At 49.5% G+C, this 14687-nt stretch overlaps 6 protein-coding genes across 6 annotated transcripts; 4 read left to right on the top strand and 2 right to left on the bottom strand.

Moving 5' to 3' along the window:
- The first annotated feature begins 842 nt into the window (after window positions 1-842).
- On the top strand, window positions 843-3435 carry FOBCDRAFT_264791 (fungal-specific transcription factor domain-containing protein). The gene is made up of 4 exons (XM_031191374.3): window positions 843-1469; window positions 1523-2027; window positions 2140-2627; window positions 2680-3435. Exons 1-4 carry the CDS (start codon window positions 1005-1007, stop codon window positions 3307-3309), a joined length of 2088 nt encoding a protein of 695 aa, XP_031032605.2. The 5' UTR covers window positions 843-1004; the 3' UTR covers window positions 3310-3435.
- Window positions 3436-4592: 1157 nt separating this feature from the next.
- On the top strand, window positions 4593-5747 carry FOBCDRAFT_280292 (uncharacterized protein; the record flags this gene model as incomplete). Its single annotated transcript, XM_031191373.2, has 3 exons — window positions 4593-4816; window positions 4869-5541; window positions 5592-5747. The coding sequence occupies 3 exons, from the start codon at window positions 4593-4595 to the stop codon at window positions 5745-5747; spliced, it is 1053 nt and encodes a 350-aa protein (XP_031032604.1).
- A 765-nt stretch (window positions 5748-6512) lies between these two features.
- On the top strand, window positions 6513-7804 carry FOBCDRAFT_190909 (uncharacterized protein; the record flags this gene model as incomplete). The annotated part of the gene is made up of 2 exons (XM_031191372.2): window positions 6513-6575; window positions 6629-7804. 2 exons carry the CDS (start codon window positions 6513-6515, stop codon window positions 7802-7804), a joined length of 1239 nt encoding a protein of 412 aa, XP_031032603.2.
- Window positions 7805-8293: 489 nt separating this feature from the next.
- Window positions 8294-10147, bottom strand: FOBCDRAFT_145432 (major facilitator superfamily domain-containing protein; the record flags this gene model as incomplete). Its single annotated transcript, XM_059608215.1, has 5 exons — window positions 8294-8591; window positions 8646-9031; window positions 9079-9453; window positions 9502-9941; window positions 9991-10147. The coding sequence occupies 5 exons, from the start codon at window positions 10145-10147 to the stop codon at window positions 8294-8296; spliced, it is 1656 nt and encodes a 551-aa protein (XP_059466003.1).
- A 734-nt stretch (window positions 10148-10881) lies between these two features.
- On the bottom strand, window positions 10882-12075 carry FOBCDRAFT_244333 (uncharacterized protein; the record flags this gene model as incomplete). Its single annotated transcript, XM_059610600.1, has 4 exons — window positions 10882-11017; window positions 11067-11133; window positions 11211-11542; window positions 11594-12075. The coding sequence occupies 4 exons, from the start codon at window positions 12073-12075 to the stop codon at window positions 10882-10884; spliced, it is 1017 nt and encodes a 338-aa protein (XP_059466002.1).
- A 738-nt stretch (window positions 12076-12813) lies between these two features.
- Window positions 12814-14629, top strand: FOBCDRAFT_207378 (Alpha/Beta hydrolase protein; the record flags this gene model as incomplete). Its single annotated transcript, XM_031191369.2, has 2 exons — window positions 12814-13782; window positions 13832-14629. 2 exons carry the CDS (start codon window positions 12814-12816, stop codon window positions 14627-14629), a joined length of 1767 nt encoding a protein of 588 aa, XP_031032600.2.
- Between the last annotated feature and the right edge of the window lie 58 nt (window positions 14630-14687).

Raw genomic sequence — 14687 nt, 5'->3', positions numbered from 1 at the left:
CCCACGAATTCTACTCCGATGACCAGCGTATTTCTCACGATCTCTCAAGCGACAACTTTTTTACACATTCGGATGATAGAAATTATCCCATCTATAGTAAAATCGAAGACGCGACTGCGAGTGTCAAGAGACTGTGAACCTAGCCAGCCGCGTCGTCGGCCTTGAGAAGCATGCTTATGCTCAGGATTGGAGACTCATCAACCTCAGCAGCGCGAGCTTTCCAAGGCCCCTTTAGAGCATGCAAGAAAAAGTGACTTCGGGCAACCGATACAATTAGATAATCTTGGCGACACGTTCAGGAAAAATAAAGCCTCAAGTTTGACCAGTATTTTGCATCTGGCCGTGAGCCTTGAGTCGCGTCTCATCTCAAATCGGCCAACCTCAGACTCTCAGCGACAGACCTACCCCTCGATTCGGTTCAGAGGGTAATCTTTTCCGAACCGAATCGAACCGAAGTTTAGCGACGACGCCTCCTCAACGACTCAAGAGCTCATCTCCAATGAAAACGAGCACAATTGAACATGACCAAGTTAACCCGGGGCCTCGAACTTCGTGGGGGCCATCTAGTCTTCATTAGGAGACCCCAGAGTCTACCCCGCGAGAAAATATTCCTTTGATCTGAAGCCGCGAAGGTCTTCCGCGATTCGGAGATCCCCAGGCATGCGGGGAACATGTTTTTAGTGCACTGTACCCCGGACGCTCACTGCGATAGCGCCCTGTGTCATGGTTATCTGCGGGGGATACAAATTGTTGACGACACCCTCGGCCACCGTCTCGGAGAGGCGCAGAATCTCTGACTGAGCTCACAGCCTCACTCTGTTGTTGTCAATTGAATCAAGCCTCAGGGTATCATACTGGAGACTGAGTTGCGGGCTTGAAAGAGACTACGTCGTCGAAGAGCCTCATACGTTCATCTTAAAATATCCCAAAAGTTGTCTAAATCTTTTCCATCCCCAAGGATCGCGGTCCCAAGTTTTCCACCATTGCCTACCTACCTAGCCAAAATGGATACGGTATCACAAGAACACCCTCTCTCACCGAGACCGCCGCGGTCAAAACGAGGTCGTTTATCGCTAGCTTGCACACAATGTCGCAAGCGAAAAGTGCGATGCGACGCGACAACGCCCAAGTGCCGCAATTGTGTTCTTCGCGGCGACGAGTGTGAGACCTTCGATCCGCGAAGGCCAAATGGTCCGGCTGTGCGCAAATGGCCACACAAGAGCTCGCAAAGCACATCTACAATATCACCGATTCAGCGCCGAGCTTCAATTGCGACCGCGAGCCAACAGAGCTCTCCCGCGTCTTCGATCGTGGGGTCGCAACATGCAGGGAACAAAGATAGGAATCCGTCGTGGATTGAGCGCGCATACCAGGAGAGCCAGAGCACGCCCGATAGCGGTACAGATGTGCACACGAACGACAGTCCTGATGTGGTCATGAACACTGATGAGTCGTCTCATCGCATCAAGGTCAGTATTCAGGCTTCGTCTCACAGCTGCATACTAATTGAGCTTGCGTGCAGTACATGGGCTCCAGCAGCCTACAATGCCTCACCCGATTCATCGATCTTTTCCTCCAGCGGCGCGGTTTTGACCCAATTGGCAGACATTTCCGATGGGGAATGTGCTTCACAGAAGAATATGCCCTTCCATTAGTGCCAATCCTCCCAGATCTTCCCAGCATGTCAGTCATGGAGCCCTGCCTGAAGAAATACTTCAGTCGCACACACCCTCTCGTCCCCGTCCTCGATCATACAGCCTTCATATCCGACGTTCTGCGATTTTCCGAGATGCAACAGACATCCCCGACCGGGCTACAAGGCGCGGTGACTTCAGTGGATGCGCCAGCCCTTGTCGCAGTGTACGCTGTGCTGAGCATCGGAATGGACGACCACGAAGGTCAAATATCGCCAACGGCTACTGGCTACCTTACTGGAGCTTATTCCCTAGTGAGTCACCTGCTGAGCTTCCCATATATGAGCTCAGTACAAGCGCTTGTGTTACTCGCAATTGCAATGCGTGCAAGAGGTAATTAGTTACTCATATCCTTGTCTCATCTTCATCAAATTCCTCATATGTTTAGATCTTTCTCACCATTCTCATCAAATCCTTAGACCACTGAGGCTGACTATTCTTTCAGGGAAGGACGGCCAATGCTGGCACCTCCTTGGCCAGGCTATACGAATTGGCTACTCAATAGGCTTCCATCGCAAGATCGTCATATCGAATCCGAACGAAGATTCCGGCAACCAAGTCGACCGACAATTACATTCCCGGGTCTGGTGGGCGTGCTATGCTTTGGAGAAGTCCATGCAATTGGAGACCGGTCGGCCGAGCGCTATTGAGATCACCGATTGTGACCAACCGTTGCCCGACAAAACCAGCGGCCTCGATCCTTGTTTCATCAGATGGGTCTCACTCTCTTTGCTAGTCGGTAAGATTAGCGAGCACATCTTCCAGCGTAGAGCAGAGACTGCCTTGGAGTTCCTGTCTGGCATCTCGGAGCTGGATCAGGCCCTTGTAGATTGGCTTGATGAGGCGTTGGAAGACGCAAAAGCGAATCAGAACGCCTCCAAAAGCTCAGAAGAACGGTCATTTGCCGTTTTTCTGTCTCTTCAATTCCACCAAGTGAGTCTCTCATATCCATACGACACTTCTGTTACTAACGCATCTCCCTCAGGCTCAAATCACTCTTCTACGAGCATCTCTCCTCTTCCCCGAGGCCTCTTTCAGCAACGAAGTACAAAAGCATGAGGCCAAGATTAGTACAACACGACTACTACAAAGCCAAACAACCTGCGTGGAAGCCGCAAGGTCAATCATAACACAAGTCGCAGAGTTTGCAGACTCGCAGCCTGACTTTCTTCTTCTGACGCCTACGCCGACCTTCCTTGCCGCCACAACACTCGCGCTGCAGACATTCAAGAAGCCTCATAAGCGCATGGGCCGCAGCGACGGGGAACTTGTGCGCATCGCATCGGACTATGTGGCAGACTGTTATCGAAAAGTTGGGCAACACAGCGAATTCGTGAAAGGCGTGCTCGAGTTGACGCAGCGGGTGAACCAAGTCTTGTCGGGCGATAATAGCTCTTCTGTTGATCAAACACAAAGACCTCAGCAAGACTTGCCGACCACAAATAACGACCAGAGAATGTTATCACCGAATCAATTCGGCGACGTCGCGACCGATTCGTTCGTGTTTGATCCCTTAGAGTACTTTCAGGATCCCTTCCAGGCAATGCCTTTAGACCACTTCTGGGCTGTGATGGAGAGCGATTTTGCCACGATTGGAGATCAAGGGATGTGCTGAGATGGCGCATGAATGGTCAAAAGACTCCCCAAGTTTATCATGAACTTACCTAAGCATATTATGACTTCGGATTAGATACCCTGTGTAGTAATGAATTGGCGAGAGCGTCTGCTTTAAATACCTGCGACAGAAGATCCAGCATAGGTGATTTGAGAGAAGAGCGGAACGTTTCAAAGCGAAGTAGTAGGTCGCCAGCGGGTGCACGTCTGATATAAAACTCCAAATGATCATCCTCGTCGGTTTCATTTCCATGCACACCGAGCCGAGCCGCCCGGACTCCATGTTATGGTTTCATTGTGCAAGCTGATCATACGTGAGAGGTTCGGAATTGCCTATCATCCTTGAAAAGGTTGTCAGTCGGGTTACAAGGGAAACACTGGGGGAACAATCGTCCCTTCTTGTGACAACTTAAATCCTCTTGCCTAAGATTAAGTAAACTAAAACCCTAATTTGGTACTAAGATCTACTAGGCTTATGAAGATGTTTCTCAGACTTATCTAGCAGTAATGGAATTTTGTATTGGAACATCGTTGTCACAGGTCATGGCTCGAGGCTCTTCCTACCTCGTGAAATGCGCAAAGCAAGTATGAGCGATTCTTACACTTTATTCCCAACCGCCGTTAAGATCGCCATAATCACAAAGAGACGAGCTGAAATACGAGAATAATATCCCTCATGCTGTGCCTATGACAAGAAGACTCTTGGACCTCGTATCAGCTAGTTCCTCATATACCAAATAATGTCGACGAGATTGGATCGCATACAAAGCAACACGGGCATGCAGAGTCAGCGAAGTCATGATGTACCGTTATATTCGGCAATTAGACAATACAAGTGACTACAGGGTCCTTTTCGTGGCATCGTGTCGCGTAATGTGAGCCACTGGAGCCTCCCACGGGATTCTTGATCTGCCAACCGTTCGCGGTCTCGGCGCGGGAAACAGTGTTCTAGCCCAGTTGTGAGGCAAAATCCGCGACAAAGATGATCAAATGATTAACAGAGGACCGAGATGAAAGCCCCTCTGCACACTTTGCGGACTCGTCCGCTCGGTTGAACTCGGTTGGTTCGGTTCGGACATTCTATTCCCTCGTTGCTGATCCTGCAGTACCCCAGATTTTAGTCTACGCACCAATACTTTGGACGCTGTGGGGCCGAAGAGCCGCTTCTTCGAGCTGGATATAAAGAGGAATGGGAATTTCGACCTTCAACTTCAATCCAAGTGAACAGGTCACCACCGAAGCATCTGGTTCAAACTTCATCTTAAGCAAGTATCAGTTTACAAGATGGCTCCTTCAGCAACTACCACCACCACCACTACTGAGGAGCACCCAACCCTCACCCTCCGCCCCGAGGGACTTGAGCGTATCGTGATTGATGGTAACGACAGACGATACGGTGATTGGAGAGATGATCTCGTCCGTGATGGATACGCCGTTGTCAAGGGCGCTATCCCTAGAGAGCGAGCCCTGAGCTACGCTAATCGTATGTACGGTCTTATTGAGAGCTTGTAAGTATACGACCGCATCACAGTTAACGAAGTGTTTACTGACAATTCTCAGCGGTCTCGGCTACAACCGAAACGACCCCTCAAGTGTTCACCCCGACAAGCTTCCCGTCATCAACGAGAAGGGTATGCTTCTGAACTACGGTGCCGCCCACGAGGATTTCGTCTGGGGAGTTCGATCCGAGCCTGGTGTTGTCGGAGCTTTTGAGAAGGCTCTTGGATCTGAGGATCTCATTGTTTCCTTCGACGCTATCAACTACGGCTTTGCCAACAGAGAGAACCTTCCTGAGAACAAGCCCTGGCCTCATCAAGATCAGGACCCCGATGTGCCTGGATTCCGCTGCCTGCAAGGACTCGTCAACCTTCTTCCCAACGGCCCCAATGACGGCGGTCTTATTGTCGCAAAGGGCGGCCACACCAAGAGCAAGCAGTTCCACGATGAGATCCGAGGTACTGAAGAGCGCATTCCCGCCTGGACTAAGGAGTGGTACGGATTCACGGACAAGGGAATGAAGTGGCTCGAGGAGCACGGCTGCGAGTGGTACAAGGTCGAGGCTGAGCCAGGTGACCTGATCCTCTGGGATTCCCGAACCCCTCACTATAACATTCCTGTGAAGAGCCAACAGGACCGCTTCGCCATCTACACTTGCTTCATGCCCGTGTCTGAGGCGTCTCAAGAGGATCTCATTCGCAAGAAGGACGCATTTGAACGAAGAGTCGGCACAACAGTGAGTCTATTCCTACCCATCTATTTTGTTTCGAGTATTAACAAGTCCAGCACTGGCCCAACGCTCGCCACCTCGGCTCCAATGAGGCCAAGCGCAACGGCAAGCCTGATCACGTAGTACGCGACAGACCCCTGCACGAGCCCATTCTGAACGAGAGGGCTTTCAAGTTGACGGGTATTCCTTATATCAAGGCAGAGGCCAGCTAGAGAGGAAGGACGGTGAGCATATTGGAAGGAGTTTTTAGCTACTGTAGCATAAAACATCAGAATGCATACGTTTTGTTAGAGATACAACGTGAGTTCTATCGTGATCATCATTGTGGTGGAGCGCCCAATGTAGAATATTTCGTACTACACGAACTCATGACTGTAAGAACGCTTCGGTTCTTCATCATCCCGCCAGTCACATCTGTGCATACAGACGAGACTCAGATTAAAACGGGTTAATTAAGAGTGTCGATCTAGAATAAATAACTTGATGATAACTCTCGTGACGATACTTCTCACGTACTGAGCTGCTTGAGAGAACTGACTACCAATCTGAAGAATGCATGCCTGGGTTTCGGATCAAGCCTGAGGCTTCAAGTCAGTCTGTCAAAAACTAGAAATACCGAATTCAGTAGCCACGTTCACTCTTCCTCTACGGCGACACGCGTCATGTCGATTCAATAGAGGTGCAACTTGTGTCAGTGCTCCATGTTATCTCATAAAGTATTAGCTTTGTTTAGTGAAGTGAGGGGTTGAGCGTGCAGACCGATCTCGGGTTGTGTTGCCACAGCCCTTCGGTTCGATTCGGTTCGGACTCGGTTTGCTGCTCCGTTGATCTTCGGAACAAGCGATGCTACCGTACCTAGCGTGGTCCCTAAAGAGACCCTTGGCATCACCGTATAAGATGCGATTGGCAAGATCAATATCATTGTTACTGGCACAAAAAAGTTAAGCGCAATATCTCGATACCATACCAGATTCATCATGGGAAGCATGCCTGAGCTACATGTTGTGATTGTTGGTGGAGGCATCGCAGGTCTCGCAACTGTAAGTCTGGCGAACCCTTAGAGACACTAAAACCCCTAGCTAACTAATCCCAGGCCTTTGCTCTAAGACACCCCAACAGACGCATTACTGTGCTTGAGCGCTCTCGTCTACTACGCGAGGTTGGTGCTTTGATCTCACTGCAGCCTAATGCAAGCAAGATCATTACCAAGTGGAAGCTTGATCCCTTCCTTGAGAGTGCCGAGCCTCAAGCCGATCAAGGCTTCAGAATCTTTGATGCAGATGGCAACTTGGTGAGAGAACTTCCCTTCCAGAAGGGACAGTTCGGCGCCGAACGAATGCTTTATCACAGACAAGATTTACAAGCAGCTCTGGGAACTGCAGCAGCAAGCGAAGAGGCGTATGGTAATCCTGTAGATGTTCGCACAGGTTGCCAAGTTGCGAGCGTCGACTGTGACGAAGGTGTTGTGACACTGGACTCGGGCGAGAAGATTCGCGGCGACCTCATCATTGGTGCCGATGGCATTCATAGTGTTGTGAGAAATGCCGTGGTAGGCGAGAAGAGGAATGCTCTACCGACCGGCACGTCAGCTTATCGAATGCTAATCCCAACTGAGAATCTGGAGGGGCTCTCTCTACCAAACCAACTCCTGGATCCCCGGGTGCCCAAGACAACCATGATCATGGGTCACGATCGAAGAGTGATCATGGGACCTGGCAGAAACAGCAAGCTGTACGGTATCGTTGCTTTAGTGCCAGACGAAAAGCTTGCGGAGGAGAGCTCAGACAGCTGGGTTGCTCCTGGAAGCATTGAGAAGCTGTTAGAAGCGTATTCAGATTTCCCTTCATGGCTCCACGATATTTTCAGAGCAGCTCCAGACATCGGCTTGTGGCAGCTCAGAGATATCGATCCTCTGCCATGTTGGGTGAAGGGTCGAACCATCCTGATTGGTGACGCTGCTCATGCCATGCTTCCTACTCAAGGCCAAGGTGCATCACAGAGCATCGAGGATGCGGAGGCTGTCTGCGCGTTCTTGGCCAACGTCCAATCGAGGGACGAGGTCGGCGCTGCTCTGGAAAGAGTCTTTGCTGCCAGATATGATAGAGCATCCCTGATCCAGAAGTTTAGCAGGGAGCAGGCGAAGCCAGCAACTGACGGGGTGAGCAAGAAGGTGAATCTTGATCCTGCTCAGTTTATGAGATATAATTGTGATTATGATGGAGCTGTGGACTGGGAGGGGCGTCAGAAGAAGGGAACCGCAAATCCTTGATGACATAGGTACTTATAAAGAGAGTTTGTGATGCCAATATCTTATTTCTTATAACTTATAATTGAGCGGAGCTGTGATAACTCAGCCTTACCCAAAACATGCATTCATGTTCTTTCTTATACAGGAGGATTATCAGTAACTGACACTCAGGAGTACACGCCTTTTTCAGTCGGGAACATATCGGGAGGACGATGACCCTGAAAGACTAAAACATATTGCCGTTTTACTGAGACCCTATAAAGCTCACCGGAATTCTAGTCTGTTATCTGATTTGGTACTTTGTCAATACTAGAAACCTATTGGCATGGTATCTTCTGCATGGTGGAGACATATCGCTTGATTAGAAAGGTGATGAGAAACTGTTTAGACTGTATCATAATCATATTCATAATAACCACCAAACCCTCCTTCATTCACTCAGAACAGGAACTGACGACCAAAACATGCACTACCGGTGAAACGTCGTAATTATAACCCTTTTGTATAAGTTTACTCGGCCTTGTCCTTGTCCACGCAGTACCTTCCAGTAATCTTTCGGATCTTCTTACCGAAGATGAAGACGAAGATGCCGAGGACTCCAAAAGCACCAGTCAAGCCACCAAAGACACCGAAAGCACCATCGTAACCATTTTGCTCAATGAAGGGAGTGATTCCGTAGCTGACGCCAAATGACATGATACCACGGACGGCACAGATAATGACCAGGAGGGGACCAGCTCGCTGAGGATAGCTGTCCAGAAGATATGTGATAGCGACAATGTTGGCTCCGACGAACGTGAAGTAGTAACTGCGAATAGTTAGAAATTTGAAGCTTGTGCTTTGAGAAGGGGGAGACACTTACGCAGCAACTGCCCAGACATAGGTGAACCAGTGGTACTTCTCAGGATAGGTGGCACCAAGTCCGTACAAGACGGCAGTAAAGACACCAACGACAATGGGGAAAGCAAGAGGAATCAGACGGATCTCAGGCTCGTGGATACCATTGCGTCGGTTCGCGAACCACTTGATGAGCTTGTCCGAGCCGAAGCCGAAGCAAGGAAGTGCGACGAGCGAGGTGACGATCTGGCCGGCGTTGACATAGCTAGCAGATGATTGGGGCCAGTTGTAAGGAGGGCTGGTGACAATAGAACCATAAGTCGTTCCAATAGCAATATTAACACCAAGAGTAAGACCGTTAAGGCAAAGGGCCCAGAGGACGTTGGGGAAAAGCATGAGGCTAAAGGTTTGCTAGTCCGTGTTAGAGGAGTCTAGACCACGAGTGGCGAATAACTTACGGTGAAAATCTCAACGACCTTGTTCCACTCAGGCTTGCCAACCCAGAGTCTCATATCGGATCGGAATGTGCGAGGGGCAAAGTTGACATAGTCGAGTTCAGGACGCTCAGTGCAGACCTCAACAACGTTCTCATCATCGGAGCTGCCGCCAGCTTGGTAGGCAGACTTGGGACGGTAGTACTTGGTCTCGGGGACGAAGAAGAAGGCGAGGACGAGGGAGACACCGGAGAGGACAGCACCAAGACCATACCACCACTCGGGTGTGATGGCTTCGGCGATGGGACCGGCAAAGATGACGAAGATAGCAGTCAGGATGGTCTGAATGGTCTGCTGGATCATCATGCAGGTACTTCTCTCATGAAGGAAGAAGATTTCCTATCCAGCCATTAGACATCGTCAGATTGTGAAAGTAAGAGGTATTACCTGTGTGATCATGGGAACAAGAGCTTCACTCTGGCCAGCCGAGAGTCCAAGGATGATACGTCCAGCAAGATGCCACTCATAAGTGGTTGCTCCTGCACAGAGACCAGCGCTGAGGATCATGATGATTGTAGCAGCGAGGAGGACGATTCGTCGACCGACCGCGATGCCGAGAGGCATGCCGATGAGGTTACCGATACCCATGAAGAGGGTAGGATAAGTCATGAGGTGAGTGATGTCGGCGTAGCCCTTGCCAACGGCAGCGTAACCAGGGATGTAGAAGCCTAAGAGACCTCCGAATCCTGAGACCAATGCCAGACCGATTGTCGAGACTTGCGGTATGTGAGTTTGCGTTTCTGATAGACAATCGAGAATTGTACACGTACATAGGGAGATAACAATGAGAACGAGAGCCTTTTGCCACATCTTCATGTTCAAGGGATCTGACCCGTCAGCAATTGGTTGAGTACTCAAAGAGGAGCATAGTCTTACCCTGAGGATCTGCGGTCGGCGTTGGGATGTAGATGGTCTTTCCTTCTACCAGTTTAACAGTTCCGCTGATCTCAATCTTCGACTTCGTGACCTGAATCACGTCGAGAGAATCTTTCGAGACGCTCTCGACATGATTGACATCGGACTTGGTATCCATGATGCTGGCCTTTGTAGTAGTTGTTCTCTGTTGTTGCGCTGCAGAAGATGCTGGTGAAGTACAATCCAACGAGGCTGCACCGCCAGACTTTATAGAGAAATGGACGAGGCCAATAGATAACAAAACAAGACAGGAGGTGAAGTCCTTGCGCGCAATCTCATGGTCTTGGCTAGTGCAACTCCCCGCAAACCTTGTTTCCCCGCATGGGACCACATCCCGATATCTCGGTACAATTAGTGCGGTTTGTGATGATTTAGGCTAGAGGCATCACGAACCGAGCTGTTACCCCGGATCATACCCCGGATTATGGTGTTGCTACCGAACCGGATCCAGACTCTTGCGAGCCCCCCATGCCAAGTTCTGGGCAGACCTGGCCTATCATGAACTATTGATTGGCAATGTCATGAAGAAGTCGTTATTGGGAGTTATGTGTAATTGGAACTCGAACCGACAACTTTGCCAATTCTTGACCAAGATTCCACCAAATTTGCAAAGATGATCCGAAGGCTCAACAACCAATATTTTCAACTCATGGGCCTACATCCTAGGAAAAATCGATCTTCTGTGATCTTCTCTGGGCCAAACTCATAATTGTTTAGATTAGATTTAGCACAGACACGAAAAAGGGCAGCTGTTTGTATGCAGAAAAAACTGTATTGCGAAAAGTCTTAGATACTGTAACAAGATGATCTAGGCTGCCATTCTCCCCCACGACCCATTCCCAATATTTTCCATCACTCATCATAAGACTTAACACCTGCCAATCGAAGTATCTGATCCGTTACTTCGGGCTTCTCAAAAGGTTCTGTACGGTACTTAGGGCAGATCTCGCCATTCCTCATAGGCTTCTCCTGGGCGATGCGGATGTTGCTAGAAACGAGTTAACGACGAGCAACGAAAACACCAATCATTTACTAACCAATGAGGCCAATGTGTAGTGCCCATGTAGTTGTTGAAGCAAAAGGATTTGGCCTTAAGAGCTTCCTCTGTTGCGAATTGTCGTGGTGTCACTTTGAGGTTGGTGTTAGTCAAGGTCCGGGCCAACTTGGGACACGCAACTTACTGCAGATGTACTGCACATGTCGGATCTGATCGCCCTCAGGGAATCGAGCATAATGCATGGTACGAGAGTCCCAAAGAACAAAGTCACCGGGCTCCATGTCAACCTTATACATAGTGCATCCTCGCTCCTCAAACCACTTGACGTCCTTCTCGCTGAAGATGAACAAGTCCATGTACTTGATCTCAGGAGGAGGAGCATCCTCATGATCAGCTGAGTCGCGCTTTTGAGCAAAGAACTCATTGAAGAGCTTGGAAGAGCCCTTCATGAGCATGAGACCACCGTCCTTGGGGCCGTTGGGGGCAAAGTTTAGAAGACCCTGCACGGCTTGCATGCTTTAGGTTCGGGTTAGCAAAAAGTTGGGGTAATTCGGAAGGATTACTTACCCCTTGCGCTCGGGGTTTTGATCGCAGTGAGGCCAAGGGCTCCAAGTGATATCGGTTCGGTTAGGCAGGGAGACATTGAGACCGTCAAAAGAGCACAGGAGCTCCTTGGTTCCCCAGAGCTTCTCAAAGATCTCAACAACCTTGGGCTCCGTGCGTGCTTCCCAAGCCATCTTCTCGTGGGTAGCGCCGTATCCGTAATACATACCTCCCTTGAAGGAGACAGGAAGATGATCCGCATTCCAAGTGCTGGGGTCCTTCTCATCAAAGCCAAGCTCGAACTTCTTGAGCCACTCAATCTGTTTGTCGCAGTAGTATTGAGCTTTCTCTTTGCTGATGACATTCTTGATCAGAACACAGCCTGTCTTGTGGAACTCATCTCTCCAGTCGCCGTAGACGACATTGGGGTCAAACTCGACGAGATCCTTGGTCTCGAAGCGAGCAGCGACGGTCTGCTCCATCTCCATTGTAGTAGTGGTAGACATGATGGATTGTGATGAGAATGATACAATGAAGTGAGGATGGAAGTGTAATGTTTGATGATGAAGCGCTAAGAATGGATTGAGGCTGAAGGTTCCTTAGTTATATCTCTGATCCGGGGACTCAGAACGCGGAGATCTGGGGTAACGAGGGCTTTCTCGGTTCGGAATCATCTTTTGCTGACTGGCGAGGCGAAAGATAAATTCTGTCTCACTAATTTTCGGTCCGGCCTATTTCGTTTCGGTTCGGATTTGGAGACTTCTCCTCATTGCAGTCTCGACCTCGGATATTAACTCAGATGACCGTTGCAAAAGCCACTTGATAAGGGAAAACAGTTCGCCTAGCGCAGGGTCTACAGGGTCTAGACAGCGGAAGAACCAATGATAAGACAGGGAATAAGGATGATGATATTCGCCTGGGGTTGCATGATCAACCGCATTGCGTCTCCGCGATCTTCCCCTCAATCTCCCCGTGGGGTCTTTTAGCCCGACCCGAACCATGCGGATCCAGAAAATTAGTAACTTTGGCTCTCAACTCCGCAGTGAATCTTGAGATAATTATTGAAGGTGAAGGGAGCTTAAAGATACGCTTCAATCTCTTGTCAACAGTAGCCAGTCAAATACCTTGTCAATTCTAATCATTGTATTCACCCAGAACTTATTCAAAGAAATCAGTAAAAAGACGTTTTTTATTACCTTTGAAACATCCATTTCCCCTCATTTCTCCGCTTCCCTATCACCAACATGCCGCCTCCCGTTCAGGTTGCTTACAAGCCTCTCAACAAGCCTGAGGTTGGCGACAATGGCTACGTTGAGCCCACTCCAGGAAAGTCTGAAGTGCTAAAGAAGGGCTCTAGACCTTTCGATGCAAGACCTCTTGACTCTGATGTCCGCATTGATCACGATGTTGAAATCGTTGTCCGTGACGGCTGCCGCCTCTATGTCGATATTTATCGCCCCACGGGGTCTGAAAAGGTGCCTGTCATCATTTCTTGGTCTCCTTATGGCAAGAAGTACTCGGCCATTGATATGATTTTCAATGTGTGCACTTGGGCCTGCTGTCTGACAAAAGACGATGTCAGTGGACTGGAAAAGTTTGAAGGTCTTGACCCTGCTTGGTGGGTAAACCAAGGCTATGCAATTGCACATGTTGATGCCCGCGGAGCTGGTAACAGCGACGGCGATGCATGCTGCATGGGTGCACAGGAAGCAGAGGACGCCCACGATGTCATCGAGGGACTGGCTAAGCTTCCTTGGTGCAACGGCAGCGTCGGCATGGCTGGCAACTCATACCTGGCCATTATGCAATGGCAAGCTGCTGCACAGAATCCCCCTTCGTTAAAGGCAATTGCGCCTTGGGAGGGATCTGGAGACATCTTCCGCGAGCAGTTCTGCAGAGGTGGCTGGTTCACTATGAGCAACTTCGATCTTATCACAACTCTCGTCATCAAGGGCCAGCACGGCGTGGAGGATTTTGCTGAGATGTATCGAAGAAGTCCTCAAGCTAATGCCTACTGGAACGACAAGCGTGTGGATTTCTCCAAGATTAACATTCCCGTTTTTATCACCGGTTCGGACCTAAGCCAAATTCACACCATGGGTGCTGTGCGTGGCTGGATGGAGTTGGGAAGTGACAAGAAATGGATTAAGTGGTGTGGACACCAGGAGTGGTTTGAGCTTTACTCGGTGAAGGAAAGCTACCCCGAGCTCAAGGTCAGTGCTTTTGTTCTATGCTAGATGATATCTGCTGACATCGCCATAGAAATACTTCGACAAGTACCTCAAGGGTATCGATAACGACTGGGAGGAGACACCCCGAGTGCGATGGACAACTCTTCAGTTTGACGAAGGAAAGGTCAAGAGCAACATTGAGCTCCCCGACTTCCCTGTCCCCGATACCGACTATCGCTCATTCTACCTCGGAGACAATGATGCACTTCTAGATAGCGCACCATCTTCAGGTATCAAGACCTACAACTCTGAAGATCGCTGGTCCATCGCCAAGTTCCGATACACTTTCGACAAGCACACAAGAATAATCGGAATGCCCAAAGCGGAGCTATACATGAGCTGTGATGATTTAGACGACATGGTTGTCTTTGTACAAGTTCGCAAGCTCGACAAGAACGGCAAGGAGTTGAGCCACTTGCAGTTCCCTATTGAGAAGACTCCCGTGAAGTCGGTTGACGCAATGGACGAGAAGGATCGCTCGAGTCTTACTTTACACAACGGTGCTATGGGTATTCTGCGAGCGTCGCAACGGAAGATCGATGAAAAGCGATCGATACATCCTCAGTTCCCCTTCCACCCTCACGATGAGGTGCAGAAGATTCCCAAGGGTGAGGTGGTCAAGCTCGACATTGGGATCTGGTGCATGGGAGTGGACTACGAGGAGGGTCAGACCCTTCAGGTTGATATCTTGGGGCAATACCCCGGGTTCACTGAAGTTGCTGCCTTCTCCAAGCCAAGGCCGGATAGTGAGAAGAACAAGGGACAGCACAAGATTCATTACGGCGGAGAGTATCCTAGCAAGGTTATCATTCCAATTGTAAACGTTTAAAGATAGGAAGGTCACGAGATAGATTATAATCATAGAGCATTGGTCTTACTGCAGATAA

The sequence above is a fragment of the Fusarium oxysporum genome, chromosome X (genome assembly GCF_013085055.1).
Source record: "Fusarium oxysporum Fo47 chromosome X, complete sequence".
NCBI lineage: Eukaryota > Fungi > Ascomycota > Sordariomycetes > Hypocreales > Nectriaceae > Fusarium > Fusarium oxysporum.
The sequence above is the reverse complement of the archived record's forward strand: the minus strand, read 5'-3'. Positions and strand labels throughout refer to the sequence as shown.